This window comes from Sarcophilus harrisii, chromosome 6, assembly GCF_902635505.1.
Source record: "Sarcophilus harrisii chromosome 6, mSarHar1.11, whole genome shotgun sequence".
NCBI classification, from domain to species: Eukaryota; Metazoa; Chordata; class Mammalia; order Dasyuromorphia; family Dasyuridae; genus Sarcophilus; species Sarcophilus harrisii.
The window spans coordinates 177,109,259-177,130,036 of record NC_045431.1 but is presented as its reverse complement, the minus strand read 5'-3'; the positions used below and the strand labels follow the sequence as shown (position 1 = coordinate 177,130,036).

Here is a 20,778-nt window from a genome sequence, read left to right as displayed (position 1 = left end):
TGGAAAATGTGGCCCAAGGCCGATGGGGGAAGCAAAGTCTTTGAGAAGACCGGCTCTTTTGGAAAGATCATGATACAAGGATAAAAAGCAGAGATCCCCCGTTCTGTGGGTGGGAGATAAGTGAGCCATGGTCCTGGAAGTCTAATTACTGGCAGCCAGTGAGGTCAGTGCATTAAGAGGAGGCCCCCGAAGGCAGAGGGTTCCCCAAAAGGCTGCCTTTCTGGAGTGGGTTCTTATGGTCTCTGAGCCCTGACTCTTTACATGGCAATGGGTATTTCTGATGCATGGAAGACCCCCCCCACATCTGGATCTCTGGACTCTCATGATATGGGCAGCACCTCCAGGAAGTCCGGCAGGATTGCATGGGGATTAGGACATGGGATGTATTGCAGGCCCAAGGCTTGGCTTGGGAGGCAATGCTGTGGGGGTTCACTGGTCAGCAGCTGTCTCATGACTCCTGGTCCTGTGGGTCACTTGGAGAATCTGTTTACCACCAGCCAAGTCCAAAGATTTTATCACAAGTGCCTTTTCCTCTTCGGACAAAGGCCCTTGTGCACAAAGGCCATGATTCTAAAGCTGGGCCACAGTGAAATGAAAGGATGGAAGGAGTCAGAAGAGGGGCTTGTGAAATCAAACACAGGGGGACAGAAGGGCCCTACAATGGTCTTTCTGTTCTGGCAGTGCCAGAAGGCCGGACGGCTGGAGGTGGGTGAGGGGACAACGGCAGGGCCCCTCCCTTCTGGGGGGGACTCGCTCGGGTTGGCAGGCTGAGAGGAGCCGTGCCCACTGCCCAGCAGAGGCCCGGCCTTCTGGACGGTTGGCCTGGGTGGCACATACTCCCAGTGCCTGAGTCCCCTGGGAGGGAGAGGTCAGGAAGCCAGAAATCCCTGGGAGAATGCCCAAACCCAGCACGCCTGCGATTTGTCACAGCGCTGGGGTGGGTGGGAGGGGGGTTAAGAATCAGTCATCAGCTTTTGCACGTATGCTCACGCCAAAATTTCAGAACCCTGGTCTCTGTGGATGCCTTTTGGGCCCGTCCGGCCCTTTTCAGTGACAATGGTCCAGCCTTCAAGTCACAAATACCCCAAACTGTCGCTGAGGCACCAAAAACGATATTCACTTTGCCTGGCATTCTCAACATTCAGGGAAGGAGAGAAAGTTAACCACTCTCCAGGCAGCTGCTTTCTCCTATCCTTAAACTGTCCGTCTGCCTGCCCCTCCAACGGTACATCCCAGACGAGGGCTCTGTTCTCGGTGCTCCCTCCGGCTCTCCCTGCCCCACCTTGTGGGATCCTCCCCAGGGGAGAACTCTTCGTCCAGGATGGGACATTTGTCTCTGTAAGGAGAGCCTGCCCTTTCTGATATTTCTGAAGGCCCTCTCGAGAAAAACACCCCTGATGGGAGACCCCCCTCAGCCACCTAAGAGGTGGGAACATAAAAGACAGGCTGTACCCTAGATTAGCCTATGGAAATTACTAACAAATTTCCTAAAATCACTAATATAAGTATGTTCAGACTTGCTGGACCCACAGAAGGATCATTTGCCCCGTAAACTGTTCCTTGAATCCAGGTAACCAAGTTGCTGTTCTATTTTTAATAGATCCTATGGCTAAGCTACTGTGTGAAAAAGACTGTTTTTAGGCAGCCTTAGCATTCCCAACATGGTTTAGAGCCAAAATTTTGGATTAAAAGCTTTTTTCCTTCATCCTAATTGTCAATTAGTTACCCATGCTATTCACTCCCCTGCTTTGGTGAAATCAAGACTCTGAACCAAATGCTCTCCCACAGGAGTGGGAATCAGCAATACTTTTGGCCAGTGGTCTTATTTTAGGGGGATTGGCCCATGGGTTTCCTGAAGCAAGATTTGAACCCCCATATCTGTTTTCCCAATCCAAGGCTCAAGTATTCTGACAACAGTTTGGTGGGGTGGAGAAGGCAGTCTTCTTAGGAGGGGCCATACCTGCAGCGGATCAATCCCCCTGCATGTGGCGTCTCCCCTCTCGGGATGTCCCTGCCCCGCGCCGCAGTAGGGACTTCCTTTTCCGTCTGTAGCCTCTGTTCTGGGTAGTGTTTGGTACAATCTCCACCTGCCCCGGTCCCAGGGAAGACATAAGGCCAGGCAGAGGGACGAGCACTCCACCTCTTTGGGTTTGTGTTAGTTTTCCCACAGTTGTACATCTCCCATGGACAGAAAATGTTTTGAAGATGTTTTGGGTCCAGTTTCTTGTGAAACTCTAAGACTCAAGATTATTGAGCCAATTTCCCAGAGGAGGGGGAGCCCCCTTTCTTCCCGGTTCTTCACCCCTACAAAAAGCCCTTCATGAATATCTGAGTCACCCCAACAGCTGAGACCAGTCCCCACACCCCATACACGACAGACACCACAAAATCAATCCAGAGGAAATGTTTATTGGGGGAAGGGGGTCTGCACATGCCAGGAACCAATCTAGGGGCCAGGCAGAGCCTGAACAACTGAACTGAAGTTCCTCCTCCTCTTGGCCTCCCTGGCCCCCTCCTCCTCCGTACTGTGGGTGGGATGTTCTGTAGCTTAGGGTCTTGCCCACTCTGGCTCATTTCTTTCCCAAGAGCTGGAGCCAGTGTGAGCAGTCACCCCTCCCCCATCACATGGTAGCTTCCCGGAGGAGAGAATCGTGGTGAACTCTGAATCAGCTCGGTGAAGAATCCCCCATCAGGAGCGGCTGCTCAGGCAAGGGCCGCCTGCCCTGGTCTCCTTCGAGAAGCCTCTTGGCAGACCAGCCTCCCGTTGGGAGTGGGGGTCTCACTCACTGGAGACACTCTGAAGGCATGAGTAGAGGTCTTCCATTCCTGATCTTGTGCATCCCTTGGCCTGCATCCAGCCCCGGTTTCTCATTAGCTTTGCTCTTCAGCCAATTGGGCCCCCCATCTCTGATAACTGATAACCCTGGATCCAGCTGCCAAGGAGGGAAAGCTTCGGGCTGCCCCAAGATGCCTATCCCACTCACAGAGGACAACTTCAGGGCTGTGGCTCCTTTTCCGGGTGACGTCTCCAGGCTCGTTGGTCTGAAGTGCTTCTTCCAACCAGGCCCCCTGACAGCATGAGCCCCGGGGAGGGAGGCTGATGGGTTGTCCTGGGGGGCCACCCTCACCAACACAAAGGAAACAACTTTTCTTTACAAAGTATCACATCTGCTGAACATTTTATTCAGGACAACAATGAAAAGGAGAGCAGGATGGCGAAGAACGTTGTCCTCATTTGCAGTATCTGTCAGCTTTCAACTTGACTCTCCTGTTTAAATAAACAATAACAAACCAAACCAAAGTGAGTGCCCTGTGTGTGTGACAAAGGCAGAATGTGGTCCAGGGGAGGACAGTGCAAGCTTTCTCTGCTGTCACACACACACCCAGGTGGGCCTCCTCCCCCTGTGATCCCATGATGTTTGGGGGCTCACGCCACAGATGGGGGCGGTGACTTAACTGTGCAGCTTGACTTAGATTCCTGCCCTGCAGTCCCCCCTCCCCCCCCCCCGCCCTGGGCCTCTGATGCCCAGCTGCAGACTAGCTGGGGGGCTGGCTTGATCCTTAGGACTCAATACAACCCGTCCAGGGGCCACAGTCACAAATGTGGGAGCAGACAGAAGTTGTGCTCCTTTGTGCTTGGACGCACTCTCCAGGGCTGGCCAACAGCCTTCCTCACATGAGGCTGGAAGGAGCAGGAGCTGGAGGGGCTGCTCTGCTCCCAGCCTCCATTCTCATTTTTTAGGACTGGAGCAGACTGCAGATTACTCTAAACCCAGAAGGAGGAGTTCCCTAAGAAGTCAGGCCCATCAGCCTGATTCTAGCACTGAGCGCCTGCTGAACCTCAGGCCGCTAACTGGGAGCCTCCATCCTCAGGTGTAAGAGGGATTTTGTGCTTATTTATCTGAGGAGCATTGGGGGCCCTGCAGTAGGGCCATTTTTCCATTGATGTGTGTGGATAGGGAGGGGAAGGGCATTTCCATAGTCTCTTTCCATATTATATTTTCACTTCAAAACCTAGGGAAGTATTTCAGTGAGATGAGAGGCAGTCCAATCCAGAAGAAAACAGTGGATCCGGGGTAGAATCTGCATCCCAGGGGGCTGCCCTGACCTTCCTTAGGTCTTAGTTTCCTCCTCTATAAATCAGGCACAAGTCATGACTTTTACCAAAACAAATCACTTCTCTCCCAAGCCCCCTTGCACAGTAAGGAGGCCCTTTCCCCCACATGCTCTCTCTTTCACACACACCCTCCCTCCCCCAACTCTGCCCTCCAGGGTCTCATGAAAAGGTACGCAGGCCTTCTAGTGGCCAAGGGGAGGCCCCGAGGTGTGTCTTATGAACCCCCTCTCTTTTTAGCTCGGAGCTCCCCAGCTGGAGCGCATCCCAGCACCATCCTTGAGAAGCCTCGCCTCCTGAGATGAGCCTTTCTAAAATCTGAGGAGGAAGGAGGTGGACTAGAGGGAGCAGGAGTAATGGCTCCCACAGTAGCAGAGCAGGGGACGTGCAGTGCATGAGGAACAGTGACACTGGACGGTCCTGGGGGTGGCCAGAGTGTAGGTGTAATCTCTGGAGGGGGTCTCCCTAGGGGAGCAAGAGAGGCAAGCCCTTTGGGATGTCAGAGCCTAGGTCTGCAGTTGGAAGGGCCTTCGAGGCCAGCGACTCTAACTCCTTTCCTTTACAGAGAGGAAAAAGAGACCCAGGGAAGGGAGTTGGGTGGGATCAGGCCCCAGAGTGTGCTCCTTGTGCATGTCTGACATGTGTGCAGGGAGTAGAAGGGTGTGAGAGTGCACGTCTCAATGTGTGGGGGTGAAGGGGAGCAGGGTGGCCCAGCTGGCATCATTTTTACTTCCCCCCAGATTTGAGAACACTTTTGTTCATCATGAATATGATGATTGTGGAAATATGAAAAACAAATCTAAAGATGTCACTTCTGGGGGCTGGTTTTTGAATTCCCTGCACAGGTTCCTGATGTGGAAGGAAGGGACTGAAGACATACCTGTCCAGGAGTGTCTCATGAAAAAGTCCATCTTTCCGAGCCTTTTTAAGAACTCTGCTGTCTTCTTTGCTTATTTTAAGTTTGTGGTCTTGGAAACTCTGGAATTTCTTTCTGTTGAGAAAAATGATATGCTAAACCAAACCACGTAATCACAATTCTGATGACAGCCAGCGCTTACAAAACACCCCTCCTTTAACTAACCTCCTACAATAAAAGTAATTTCCAATTTTAATCCCCGTCATACAGAGGAAGGAAACTGGGCTGAAGGTCAGTGCCTTGCTCAGTCACGCTGCTCAATGAGGACTGATGGAGGCTGGATTTACACTCAGGCCCCACGCTCTACCCACTGCATCACCCGCTGCCTAAAACAGCCCAGCCAGCTCCAGGACCCCTCGGTCTGGCCCTTAAGTCCAAGTCTAATAGGTCCTGGCGCCAGCAATGGCCTCCCCTGGCATAGTTTTCTTCCCATTACCTCTCGCCATCTCCCCCCTCCCCACCCCCCCCACCCCTGCCCAAGTAACCAAGGGTGAAAAGGAGGAAGAAGGAGGCAGTCCTGCTGAGCTCCCCCACAACTTGTCCTAGGCTGGCCTCGGAGGAGCAAGCCCTGCTCCTGGATGATGGCGCAGGGAGACGCTCCCAGGTGTGGAGATAGATCTAGCCCAGGCGTACACCCAAGAGCCTGTGCCCAGACGACTCCTGGCACTGCTGCTTGCCCAGGCTGACTCGGGGTGTTGCTCCCCAACAATGAACCCTCTCGGCTCTGCAGCGCCCAACAGCGGCCCACCTGGGGAGAGCTCCATGTGGCCCAGCGCGGCCAGCCTGCCTCCAGCCACAGGTCACTCCCCGCTGCCTGGCATGGATCCTGCCTCCGGCACCTTGCCAGGTCAGCCATCCCTGATGCGTCCCTAAGCTCCACTCACCAGCTTGCTGCCTGCCCACCACTGCCCTTGGATGCTGCCTCCCCAGAGTGGAGTGGAAGCTGCTTTGGAGCAAAGCCCGCCTTTGCCTTGGTATATGGATTCTCAACACTCAGCACAGTGCTTGTTACTGAACGATAGCTCCATGAAGGCTTCTTCCATCTTCCCCTCCCTCCCTGTATCTTCTGGGTTATTTACAAGTTTTCTGAACAAAAGGTGCTGACTGGGAACACTCCAGAGAGGAGACCCTGATTCCCTGACCTACTGCCACACCATGTATATGCTAGACAGGACAAGGATCCCACCCGTTTCCCCAACCACAAGCCCAGAGCTCATCAGTTTGGCCAGCTGCTCTTTCCTGAAGGGGCTCTGGATTTTCTGGGTGCCAGGCCCCGTCTGAGATGTTGATGGCATTACAATCAGGGTTTGAAGTAAAGGAAAGGCTACACTTCAACCTGAGATGAGTGAAAATAAAGTCCCAGGTTTCCCCACCCAGGTTCACAGACTCCTTGTAATATACCCGTGAAGCTCCCTGGGGCCCTTGAAGCCCCAAGTCACAAACCAACAGTTAGTAGTCCTGCATCAGAAGAAGTGGGTTTGACCCCCTACCCCTTCCCTCCTCCAGTGGGCTATCAAGGTGGCAGATATTTGGGAGTACAAGTGTGAGTCCTTTTGGGTTATTCTTTAGGGTGAAATACCTCAAGAGCCTGACTCTGGGAAACAAGTTATTTTCTGGGATAATTGGAACAGAGATATTCCTTGCTTAAAGTCACACAGCAAGTAGTGGCCCAGCTGGGACTTTTTTCAGGGTTTTCTTTCCTAGAAGTTCAATTCTAATGTTAACCATCCCCACCCACTCCATCCTTAATGGGACATCCTATTTAAAAAAAGCTCCTTGAGGAAGGTGGCGACAGATATCTGTTGGAAATATGTCAGGAGAGAATCCAACCATCTATTCATCCATATAACATGCATCCACCCATGAATCCACCCATTCATCTATGCACTCGCCCACCTCCCTATCTGCCTACATAGCCATCCATCCATCTGCCATCCACCCACCTATCAATCCGTCCATTCATCCACCCATCCACCCACCTGCCCACCCAATTACGATACATACACATAGTTGATTTCACACTGCTTCACATTTCCTTTGTCTTCTTCGGGAATATCATCTTTCTTCTTAGTTTCTCTTTCCGCACAAGAGCGAATCTAGAGATCAGGGTTTGGAGAACAAAGAACAGGACACGTTATCCCAAACAACTTTGTGGAGGATCCCTCAATAATAAGCAATGAAAGGGACCTGCTCCTTCAGGAATGGGGCTGCAGAGAGAAGGCAGGCTCTGGAGTGGGAGGCTACAGTTCAGGTGTATCATGAAGGATAAGAGAACACCCAATCGATCAATCAAGCCACAAGAATTTGTTTAGTGCAATGTTGTGCCAAGAACTGTGTCAAGGGCTGGAGACACAGGAGACAAAAATGAAACAAACCAAACTCATGAGGAGTTCACATCCTATCAGGTGACAACATAAATACATATGTACGTGTGCACGTGTGTGCACATACATACACACACACACACAAATAAATAAAAGACAGTAAATCATAAGGTAGCTAAGGAGGGAGGTAGAGCCTGAGGAGATCAGAAAAGGCAGTGGGAGATATGAGCTCTAGTCCAGATTTTTCTGCTAACATGCTGTATGACTTTGACCGAGTTCCCTGCTCTCCGGTCCATCCTACATAAAATGAAGGGGGGAAGACTGGATCAGAGTTCATCTTTTTAACATCTTCAATGTTTGGTCGGCCTGGGGAAAATGGACTTCTCAGAATCATGGGTTTAAATACAAAAAATAAAATCTACAGATGGCAAAGGATTGTAATTACACAATTAGAGACGGCAACTTTATTGAAGTACAGTTACCAAAATGTTTTTTAAAAAAGTTTCAGGATGAAAGGCATAAAACATTCATTAAGCATTTGCAATGTGCTAGGAACTGAGTACAATGAACTCTATCCTGTCCTGACCTACTTAAAGTGACAAATATGGTAAAAATGGGAAACAGATTAAAGCATAGACCATCACCATTTCCTAAGGAGGTTTAGCCTGTGCAAGTAAGTCATGAGAAGCTGAAAGAGATGGGAAAGGCCTTAGTCAGTTCCTGGACCTCCAGGATGAGGAAGGGAGGAAGCACCATAGCAACCTCAAAGTGGGTTTATCTTAGAAATTTGCTCCTGCAGCCTTCATGAAGGAATAATACAACAGAGAGGATACAGATTGACCTGCCAAGAAGGCGACTCCCTGGAAAGATCTGCTGCTAAAAACGTTTTCTTTTTAAGATCCTTGTAGGATGTCTTTGGCCTTTAAGTTCATTTGTAATCTTAGGTCATCTTCCACCCCTTTCAGGGAAGAATAAAAAAGAAAGGCAGTTCAGCAAAGCAGTACAGTGCATCAAGCCGGACCACTGACCAGAAGGCCAAGGCTGATCTAGTGTTCAGCATCCCCCAGTGAGAAGCCAGAAGGGACATGATGAAAACAAAGAAGGGAAAATGACTGGAGCTGGCCTAGAGATCACTAAAAGCCTTCTTCCTTTTCTTCGGAGGCAGCCAGGTGGCTCCCCAGGGCACAGTGCTAGGGCTAGAAGCTAGGCCCGAGTTCAAATTTAGCCTCAGATACTGAATAGCTGGGTGACCCTGGACAAGGTGCTTTGTTTCTGCCTGCTTCAGCTTCCTCATCTGTGAAATGGGGGTCAAATCATAAGAAGATATAAGGAAATCTGATTTGTACAGTGATTTGTCCAGGGCCTGGCATGCAGCAGGTGTTATATAAATGCTTGTTTCCTTCCTAAAAAAATATTGACTGACAATATTTTCAAAAAGGGGTCCCTCAGGCACAATGTAAAATCATACAAGATTTCCCAAAGATGAAACAACTGAGGCCACTTTGCTATCAAGTAGAGGGGAACAGAAAGGCCAAGCCTTTAACAAAACAGTCAGCCAAGGTTTGTCACTGTCTTGGAGGCCATCTGGGGCAGAGACAGGGGAAGGAGCCCTTTTATCAGGGAAGTGCCCTTATGCTGCAGTCCTGTGACGCTGCAGAGCTGCCTCCACAAGGGCCAAAGTTGATCTAGAGGAGCTACTTTAAGTTTCCTTCCATTCAGGAGAAAACCAATGGATGGAAGAGGGCTGCCTACTGTCCATGTGATGGTGCTGGCTCATCAGCCCATGCAAGAGACAGACCTCAGAAGATAACGAACTAGGTCTAGAATTTCATAGGAGAGTCTCGTGTCTAGGATATTATGTGTTGCTTTTAATAGCTCTAAGTCTATCCCTGAAACAAATCCATCTTTTTTCAACATCAATATTCTTTTGAAGGGGGACAACTACAAGGCACGATGGATAGAATGCAGGACCTGGAGTCAGGAAGCTTACTTTTTCTGAGTTCAAGCCAGGCCTCAGACATTTACTAGCTAGGTCACTTAACCCAGTTTGCCTCAGTTTCCTCATCTGTAAAATAATATGGAGAAAAAAATGACAAAACACTCCAGTATTTTGCAAAGAAAACCCCAAATAGGGTCATGAAAAGTCAGACATGACTGAAAAACAACTAAACATTCTTCTGCAGATGCTGTATGACTATGAGTTGCTGAGTACTTGCAGAATAAAATGTGCCAGTCAGCAGTGAAGCAGGGGGAAATCTTATGGTGGACAGCTTACTGCCAACAGAAAATCATGGGTAGGGAGTCAGCTAAGAGACATCCTCAGAGGGAATAAAAAGAAAAGACTATAACATAAAACAAGGGATGACAGACAAGCAGACAGATGCATGGATGGACAGTGACACAGAATGGGAGATGACAGGCAGATAGACACTTGGATGGACGGTCCAGTGAAGGTAACATGAAGACCCCCATGCAATTCTGCAGATAACTCTCAGGAAGCTAGAGACTTTGGTAACTGAGATGCTCCCTCCTCCTAAGATTAATCAAGGGTGCATTTAGGCTTGAAATCATGAGAAAACATAAGGTCCTGGCATATTTACTGAGGCGTTGTGAACTATACACAAGATTGAGTCTCCAGAAAATAACAACATGCTTCAGAGAATTAGGTCATAGAACACAGGAAACAGGGTTGGTCAGAGAACAATGGTTTTAAGATCTTTAAGTAGCATGATTTCTCTCAATAAACAGTTCTGCTGAATTATCAGCAACTTCATCTCCTTATTTCGATGGCCATTAGCCCATTTGTGCTGTGCTGGTCACAAAACAATTCCAACGTACTGAAGAGAAACCCTAAGGCCAGGAGAGAGAGCATGTATGATGTGAGCTCTGTGCCCCTGATGGGAGGATGCCCAGGGATACTTATGGCTCCCTCCCTCAGTCAACCAAAGCTGATGCAGCATGATTACCTTGATCATTTCTTCTTCTCCTGCAGTCTTGCTCTTGGCTTCTATATCACCTCCTTCATTGCACCTGATAAAGCAGCTGTTTGAAGCTAGCAAAGCCATTTTCCCCTAGGTCAGGGGAAAAAAAAAGTCAATATTAAAAAAAAAATTTTTTTTTAATTAATTGACTTAAGTCTTAATATTCCCTATGGAATTATTTTCCTCTACCAATGAAAGGCATTAAACACTGAATTTATCCTTGGTTTATCTAAGCTCAACTGGAAAAAAAAAATTTAAAAGCCGTTTTTTGTTTTTTTTTTTTTAAATCATAGCTTCCCCAAAGAGTAAAGTGGGCTAAGGATATGAAACAAAATTTAAAAGACCTGAAAACTGTCATCAGTCATGTAAAAAACTGTTCTAACTTACTAAAGAGAGAAGTGGACATTTGAAAAGCCATAAGGTTTTACTTGGTGTCCAGTAAATGGGCAAAAGTAGCAAAAACCAATAATCATCCATATTGGAGGGGCTTTGGGAAGACGGGTCCATTTATACATTGTTGATAGCCCTCTTCACTGACCCCATTTACTAAATTGTCCATGTTCTTTGACCTAGAGACCCCTCTGGTAGGCTCAAAGACCAAAAGAAAGGCTCCATATATGCCAACATATTCAGATTATTAATCTGAATTATTATTATGAATAATTAAACACAAAAGTGGACGAGTGCTCATCAATGAGAGAATGGCTGGATAAATTCCAATGAAACAGAAATTACTTTGCCATTGAAAGAAATGAGAACCATGAGAAATTTAGAGATCTGTAAGAACATGTAAGGAAACTGAAGAGAACATAACCAGAAAATCACTATGCATAATGACTATGATGACGTTAATGAAAAGACAAAGTATCGCCAAAGGCAAGTCCCAGAATACAAGGAAATGCGCCTCCCTTTGGTAGGAACGGGTCACGTGGGGCAGGGGATGAGGGTGCAAAGCTTGAATGCACAGCCAGATGAATGAACTGTCTTTGCAGGAAGAGAGGGCTCAGCAGCAAGAGGAATGACTGGGATATAAAAAACCAAAGGGTTTCCATCAAATTGAAAGTCACCCAGACTAATTTAATGGCATCCCTGCTGCCTTTCCTGGCACCCACAAACAACACTGTCACTCACGTCTTGAAAGACTGGCTCCCACTGCTCCCGGGGGCCAATGGCATCGGATCGCCCCACCACGAGGCCGTCTGAATTTATACCAAGGTACTTTCCATAGCCAGACTTGAGTGCGATCCTTTAAGCAAACAGAGATGAGGACAGTTAGACCGGGCTTTCTCTGCCCCCTCCCCGCCTTGCTCCCTCAGTCTATAGCACAAAATCCCCAGGGACATGCTCAGCCCCAGGCAGACACGGCCAGGACCGTGTAGAGCCTGTCTCCGGGCTCCCCAGTAGGAGTGGGTGACTCCCCCTTGCCTCCAGTGTGGGTGTATGGTGGCTGCACTGGGAGGGGAAGAGTCCCAGGTATGAGGGGGAAGCAAAAGACTGTGGGCCGACGTTACCTGGTGTCAGACAGCTTGACCGCCGTTAGCTGCTCAGGAGGGCTGGGGCCCTCGTCATCTAGAAAACAAATATTTCAAACAGACTGGCTCCTGGGGCAGAGCCTCACTTCTTGGAGGCCCAGAGAAGGGCATGAGGGCTTGGGAAGGATGCCACCCCACTCGCCTCACAGGCACGGCCTGCTCTGGGAGGCAGTGGCTTTCCCAAGGTGCTGCTGCCAAGGGTCCTTGGGTCACCTTCCCCACTTCTTAGAGGGTCTATCCTCACTCCAGGGCCTGGCTCCTCATCTGGGGACCCTGAATGAGCACGAGGCCTCCAGGCTCAGCCACAGCTCTGGCCTCCCCCTGATCTACCACTCTAAAATGCCCTTTGGGGGCCCTGAACCCAGAGCTGGCCTGATACCTTTGCTTCACAGAGGGCCAAATGAGGCCCAGGGCAGCCTGTCCCAAGGCACCCAAACAGCAAAAGTGAGAGCTGCAGGCGGTGCTGTCTTCCCCCTCCCCTCACTATGATTTATTCCTGTCCCCAACTTGAGCCCTTTTGAGCCCTCAACCTTCCCCTGGCATCCTTCCCATGGAGGGAGTCAGGGTGGCTGAGGGAGGTCTGCCTACCAGCTCCCTTGGCATTAGAGACTCTTCCCTGACACTTTGTGGCAGCCAGAGCCAGCCTCCTTTCCCGCTCCCTGGCCTTAGATGCAGGAAGGCCTGAGGTCAAATCCAGTCTCAGGCACTTAGTGGCTGTTAGGTCCTGGGCCACTCTCCCAGACTTAAGTCCTTCCCCTTTCCAATCCACTTTCACCCTGGTCACAGAGTGGTGGCCTTCTGCCCAGGTCAGGCTGTGCCCCCTGCCATGAGCCCCAGAAAAGAAGGCCATTTCCTTACACTGGCACTTAAGAGTTTGCCACTCAAGGGGAAACATCATTGAGAATGGAGCTGGGAATTCCAAAAAGACAAAAGGCATGATTCTGCTACGTAAAAGCAAAAGACTTTGGAACAAATAAAGACCAAGTAACCAGAATAAAGACTGAAGGTAAGGGCCCTTATTGACTCAAAATTCCTGGTAAGACTGACACCCAAATCTATTGGGAATGGTCACAAACATCAGTGTTTGAGAGCTGTCCCTCAATTTGTGCACTGGGCAGGTCTAGTAATAACAATAGCTAACACTTAAGCAGGTCCTGGGGTCCTTTACAAGGATCATTTCTTCCCAGAAGTAGGTAATCCTAGGGAATGGGGGCTCTTATTATCCCCATTTTACAGTTGAAGAAACTGAGGTGGATAGAGGTAAAATGAAGTGATTTGTCTGGGGTCACCCATCCAGTAAGAATTGGAGGCCAGACCTGACCTTGGGTCATTCTGACTCACAGAGTACCCTTTCTCTGCCCCTTGTGTTTCCTCACGCCCACTCAGAGTATAAGGGCCCTGAGGGTAGCTGACCCTCTCTGACTGGTTGCCTGCACACACACAAGGGCCCAACCCAAGGACCTTCATTTGTTCCCTCCGGACTTCTGACCACCAACCTTCTCTATGTGGTGCTCCCAGGGTAAAGAGGCCATTGTCAAGGGCGTGGACGTAGGTTCCTTTGTCCATTTCAATCGCTATGGTTCCAGAAATTTCACCAAAGTTTCTGACTGCCCACCAATTTCCTAAAAAGCAAAAAAAAAAAGACCCTCATTTTCCTTCTGAATTTCAGGTATTATCCCAGTCCTGTGGGCCATAGTGAGCCCACAGCATTGCGGGGAGCTTCAGCCTGTTGGTGCCACCGTACTGCAGGAAATCCCATAAGGCGCCAGTTGGATTGGCAAGGGGAGACCACAAAGAAGAGACAGACAGTGCCCTACGGGCAGAAAACCTCAGGTGGCTGCCTCTGCCTGTCTGACAGAGAGCTCCCCAGGGCCTGGTTCCCTGGGCGGGAGGCTGCTCCCCAGCATCGCCGTTCTCCGGAGGTGGTCAGAGATCAGGAGCATGACGGGGACAGCATCTTCTCACTGGCCTTTGGCAGACCCAGCAATGACAGTGGCTGCAGGTGAGGCCTCTAGAAGGTGGGTCTTTGGGGGCAGGGGAGGGTGGCTAGGATTCTGAGGAGAGCCAGGAGGAGGCTGGAAGAGCCTTTTTTCTGCAGCCCTGGGGATTCCTGGATACTCCTAGGCTGGCAAAGTGTCCCTCCAGCATGACCTCACTTTGCATTCATAGCTAGCTAGCATGTCCATCCATCAGGGCACGGCCACTTCCAAGGGGCAAAGCTGCACAGGGGGCAGGTTTCCTTCCTCCAACCCCGCACTGACCACTGGCTGACTTCCCACTTGAAAAAGCCCCAAGGGAGCTTCATCAGCTTTAGCTTCCCACACAAAGTTGTCCAACTGACTCAGACCTCAGAAGGTCTGGCCCAGGGTCAGAATTTCACCAATCCTTGGGGGTGTGGGTTTCACCAACCTTTGGACCTGGCAAGGAGTCAAAGGGGCCAGACCCAGAGGGGCTGGGGAGGATCAGTGGCAGGCCATCTTAAGTGTCCCCGGGCCCCATTTTCCTTTAAACTGGCCATGAGTTTTACAGACTATAATCACCGAGTAAAGACTTTGACAACTGAGAAGATTCATCCAATAATCAGAAAAACTAACATGAAAATTCATGTGCTATGTCACTCCCAAGAACCCCAGGGTAGGGAGCAGAGCTGCAGGGAATTTGAAAGCAAGAAGGAATCTGAGGAAAGGAGGAAGACGCAGGAGCTCCAGTGAGCCTGGGGTTGGCAAGGACACTGGCTCTCCCCCAGTGGCTCCTCAGCAGCCCACTGCAGTGTTGCCTCAGGATCCTGCCCCGGGACCTGTGCTTGCTGCTCTAGGATCCAGGGCCTCCTCAGGAGGGGCCTCGGCAGACTCACCAACACAGTCGAGCTGGCTTTCTTCCTCTTCTTCCCTTTTCCTCTTCTTCTCCTTGTTTTTCTTCTTTTTGCTGTTAAGACACAAAGGTGAGGCTGTGATGGGAGCATCACTGGAGGGAGTGGAAGCCAACAGACAGAACATGTGGAGGCCCACGGCCAGGTGAGGTGGGCAGACTCTGGCCTGCAGGGGGTGCCATGACCAGGCCACAGGCCTCCTCCCCCAAGGGCTTTGGATGGAGAGAGCACCAATTCTCTGTGATTGCCGCAGTGGGTGTGAAGAGGAAAGCCCCAGAAATCCTTGGGGATTCTTTCTCCAGGTCTGACAAGCATCAGTCAAGAAGCACTGATTAAGGACCTAACATGTGCCAGGCTACAGACAGAAGAAAGGCACAAAAACCGGACTCCAACTGATCCCTGCTCTCAGTCTAATGGGGGAGACAGCATGCAAATATGTACAGAACAAGCTCTACACAGGGAAACAGGAAATATGGACAGAGAGAAGGTACTGGAATGAGGAGGGGTTGGAGAAGGCTTCCTATAGAAGGTGGCATTTTAGTGGGGACTTAGAGGAAGCCAGGGAGGCCAGGAGGCAGAGATGAGGAGGGAGGGCACGCCAGGCGGCAGCCAGACAGAATGCCTGGAGCTAAGATGGACGATCTCCTTGGTGGAACAGCCATGTGCCTGGAATCCCTGGATGGAGGAATATGTGTGGGAGAGAAACATGTAAGTCTGGAAAGGAGATAAGGAGGCTGATGATGAAGGGCTTTGAATGCCAAGCAGAGCATTTTGAATTGGATCCAGGAGGCAATAGGGAGCCACTGGAGTTTACTGATTAAGGAAGTGATTGGTTAAAAATCACTGTACTTTAGAAAAATCATGTTAGTAGCTGAATAGAAGATGAACCAGAATGAGGAGACTTGAGGCAGGCTGACCAAGGAGGACACTATTGCAATACTCCAGGCTGAGATTGTGAGGGACTAGGTGTTAGCCATGTTAGAAGAGAAGAGGTAGAGTATACAAGAGATGTGCCAGAAAAAAAAAAAATCCAGGGACCTGGAAAATATAAACTCCTATTTAGCATTCAAAGCCATTCACAACCTGGATCTTGTCGCTGGACTGAAGGAGGGGAGTGAGTTATAAAAACATTGGAAAAGTAAGAGGGGATCAGGATCTAAGAACAATAATGTTAATTTCTGACAATACCTGAAATAAAAAACATGATTCTAAGATAAAATACACATCTGTATTTCTAGCAGAAATCTAATTCTCAATCTACAATCTATAAGTATTCAGTAACTGAGGCAGTTGGTGGCACAGAAGTCATCTATTTCTGCCTCAGTTTCCCCAACTGTAAAATAGGGATAACAACAGCACTTACCTACCAGGGCTGTTGCAGAGGCAGAATGTGATTATGTAGTTAAAACTCTTTGCAAGCATTTTTAAAAAATTTAATAGCCTTTTATTTACAGGATATATGCATGGGTAACTTTACAGCATTAACAACTGCCAAATCTCTTGTTCCAATTTTTCACCTCTTACCCCCCCCCACCCCCTCCCCCAGATGGCAGGATGACCAGTAGATGTTAAATATATTAAAATATAAATTAGATGCACAATAAGTATACCTGACCAAAACGTTATTTTGCTGTACAAAAAGAATCAGACTCTGAAATATTGTACAATTAGCTTGTGAAGGAAATCAAAAATGCAGGTGAGCATAAATATAGGGATTGGGAATTCAATGTAATGGTTCTTAGTCATCTCCCAGAGTTCTTTTTCTGGGCATAGCTGGTTTAGTTCATTACTGCTCCATTGGAAATGATTTGGTTGATCTCCTTGCTGAGGATGGCCAGGTCCATCAGAACTGGTCATCATATAGTATTGTTGTTGAAGTATATAATGATCTCTTGGCCCTTTTGTAAGCCTTAAAGTGCTGTATAAATGCTATCTACTATTATTATCTATTTAATTGAGAATATAAGAAGGGAAGAAAAATTTGGACAATCAGGGTGATATATGAGACACTGAATTAGAACTGCAAAGAATCAGAGCAAGCCCAACTGTGTCCACACAACACAAATGTGGACTGAGGAATCAATTTGATTTCAAGAAGTTTTCCAGTAATACCCACAAAGATCTGGTCAAGAACACGTAAGTGTCAGGAGAAAGACCATATAAAGTGGCTGACCACATAGTTGTGGGAGGGGGAAAGGGGGAAGGTTGGAGGCAAGAGCAGCCAGACTGGCAGAGGTGGATTAGGAGAATGGTCTAGAAGATGGCTCACAGAGGTCATTATCAGGGGGAAACAGTTAGCACGAATGAGAAGCTAGCAGGATAGGAGCAGGAAGATCTTCAATTCAGAGCTGAAAGAGACCTTGGAGGTTATTTAATACAAAGCTCTCATTCTTCAAATGAAAAAACCCGAGGCTTTACTAAAGTAACTTGCCCAAGGTTACCTGGGGGGAAGGTAAGTGGGATGACTTCAATTTGAGGATTTTCAGCTTTCCTCTCATTGTGTCCTGGGAGGAAAGTAGATTCTTTAAATTCTGGGACTTGAAGATTAGCACCAGCCTGGCAAAGACTTGGGGACTGAGGAGGTGCCCATCTTTATGAATGGCGGAACAAGCTGAGGTATAGGAATATGATGGAACACTAAAGTGCTATAAAACATGACAAGGGGAATGGTTTCAGAAAAACTTAGGAAGACCTGTATGAACTGATGCAAATGAAGTGAACATAAACATATTCAAACATAAACAACTTACATAGGAATGGCAATAATATTGTAAGGATAATCGACTGCAAAAGATCTATATCTCTAATCTATATATATAATAATGTACATAATATATAATAATGTAATAAATAATATATTAATAATACATGATATACAATGATGTAATAAATAATAAAATATATTAATGATATATAATATATAATGTAATAAATAATATGTAATATATAAAATAATGTAACAAACAATAACATATATAATATATATAAATGTAATAATTATATATTAATAATATATAATAATGTAATAAACAATAATATATCAATAATATATAATAATGTAATAAATAATGATATATTAATGATATATAATATATAATGTAAAAAATAATATATTAATAATATATAATACATATAATAATGTAATAAACAATGATATATTAATAATAAATAAAAATGTAATAAAAATAATGTATATTAATAACATATAATAATGTAATAAACAATAATATATATTAACAATATAATAATATATAATGTAATAAATGATAATATATTAATAATATATAACATAATAATGTAATAAATAATAATTTATATTAATGATATATAATATATAATAATGCAATAAATAATAATATACATTAATGATACATAATATATAAAATAATGTAATAAATAATATATTAATAATATATAACAAATAATAATATATTAATAATATATAACATAATAATGTAACAAATAATAATACATTAATGATATATAATATATAATAATGCAATAAATAATAATATACATTAATGATACATAATATATAAAAAAATGTAATAAATAATATATAACAATGTAACAAATAATATATTAATAATATATAACATAATAAGGTAACAAATAATAATATATAATGTAACAAATAATAATATATTAATAATATATAACATAATAATGTAATAAATAATAATTTATATTAATGATATATAATATATAATAATGCAATAAATAATAATATACATTAATGATACATAATATATAAAAATAATGTAATGAAACAATAATATATTAATAATATATAACATAAAAATGTAATAAATAATAATTTATATTAATGATATATAATATATAATAATGAAATAAATAATAATATACATTAATGATACATAATATATAAAATAATGTAATGAACAATAATATATTAATAATATATAACATAATAATGTAATAAATAATAATTTATATTAATGATATATAATATATAATAATGCAATAAATAATAATATACATTAATGATACATAATATATAAAATAATGTAATAAATAATAACATATTAATAATATATAACTATAATGAATAATAAATAATAATTTATATTAATGATATATAATAATGCAATAAATAATAATATACATTAATGATACATAATATATAAAATAATGCAATAAATAATAACATATTAATAATATATAACATAATAATGTAATAAATAATAATTTATATTAATGATATATAATAATGCAATAAATAATAATATACATTAATGATACATAATATATAAAATAATGCAATGAATAATAATATATTAATAATATATAACATAATAATGTAATAAATAATAATTTATATTAATGATATATAATATATAATAATGCAATGAATAATAATATACATTAATGATACATAATATATAAAATAATGTAATGAATAATAATATATTAACAATATATAATAATGTAATAAATAATAATATATGTTAATAATACACACAATATATATATATACAAACTCTATGCAAGGGCCCTACAACCCCAAAGGACTCGCCCTGAAAAACGCTCTCCACCTCCAGAGGGAGGAAGGACGGGCGGAGAGGGCAGACTGAAGACTGTTTTCCCTCCCCTTTTACCCCGTTTGCGTTTTTCTTCCCGGAACCTGACTACGGGGCTGGCCACGAGCCGGAGAGAGGGGCGGACGACGCAGCGGAAAGGAGGAGGGCCTCCCCCGGAGGTCAGAAAGGGCGTGCCCGGAGAGTGGGGCCCCGGGCGGAGCCGCCAGGGGTGTTAACCATCGCCCCGCCCGCGGGCTCTTCGCCTCTGGGGGCTCACAGAGCCCTCGGGGTCGCGGACGAGAAAGGAACCGCCTTCCTGATTACTTCAGGCCGGGGGGAGGGCGCTCCTCCGTTTGTTGCCCCGTGATTGTTCCCAAAGCGGGGAAGGAGCCGGGGCAGCGCCGGGGGTTCGGAGGGGCCCGATCACTGCCCGGCTCCGGACCTCGCTCCGCTCGCCTGCTCTTTACTGCGGCTGCCCAGGGCGATAACTGGTCAATTACACAAGGCGGAGCCGCGCCAGGCTTAAGTCCGCCCCTCCGGGGGGGGGCCAATCAGGGGACGCCAGGCCCCGCCTCCATCCGGGCTTCCGTAGCGCCGGCTCGCCTCCCCCTTCTTCCCCGGCCTCCATCGCCTCAGCCTCGGGGGCGGGCTAAAGTAAACACACCCGCCACCCCGTCCCCAGTCCGGCTCCTCCCGCCTCACCTCTTGACCTTCGTGCCCTTCAGCACCAACTTGGTGGACTTGACTGATGCGTATTCGGCCATGACAGCGGAGAACGGGGGCTCCCGAAGCAGGTCAACACTACCGCGATCAGCGCTTCGGCAAATCCCACCTCTCTTATACGGCGCAGGCGCGCGGGACACTTCCGGTTCCTTCTTGGCTTCCTGGAGCTACAGAGGCCGCGGAGGTCCGCTATACTTCAGGAGGCGTTCTCCTGCTAATTCTGAGACATCTCCGTCTGGGGGAGAAGGAAAGGGGAGTGACCTGCGTTGGTGGTCCGGGGAGCCACCGGCATCCCAGTTTTAGTCTTCATCCTTAGATCCAGCAGCATTTGCTGTGATCCTTTTGAGGGCAGGGCCGTCTCCCCTACTGGTCCCCAATGGTATACAATAGGCGCTTAATAAATGCTTGTGGCTGGCTTGCGGCTTTCTGGCCCCACGTATACTCTCAGCACACAGATACTCACCCCCAAGACTGGATAGCGGTGACCCCGAGTCCTCATCCAAGGAATACTTAGATCCAGCACACATTTGCTGTGATCCTTTTGAGGGCAGGGCCGTCTCCCCTACTGGTCCCCAATGGTATACAATAGGCGCTTAATAAATGCTTGTGGCTGGCTTGCGGCTTTCTGGCCCCACGTATACTCTCAGCACACAGACACTCACCCCCAAGACCAGATAGCGGTGACCCCGAGTCCTCAGCCAAGGAACCCAGATGCCAGCACCTCCTCGGAGCGGGCATGGGAGATGGGGTGTTTTGTTGTTCTAGCGGCCGCTGCGTT

General features: G+C 46.4%; 1 protein-coding gene across 1 annotated transcript; it reads right to left on the bottom strand.

Moving 5' to 3' along the window:
• Positions 1-2,388: 2,388 nt before the first annotated feature.
• FRG1 (FSHD region gene 1) lies at positions 2,389-20,138 on the bottom strand. Its single transcript, XM_003772806.4, has 9 exons — positions 19,980-20,138; positions 14,722-14,792; positions 13,364-13,489; positions 11,847-11,904; positions 11,467-11,581; positions 10,321-10,425; positions 7,035-7,126; positions 4,995-5,105; positions 2,389-3,268 (listed from the first exon to the last, which is right to left on the bottom strand). Exons 1-9 carry the CDS (start codon positions 20,039-20,041, stop codon positions 3,232-3,234), a joined length of 777 nt encoding a protein of 258 aa, XP_003772854.1. The 5' UTR covers positions 20,042-20,138; the 3' UTR covers positions 2,389-3,231.
• Positions 20,139-20,778: the final 640 nt, after the last annotated feature.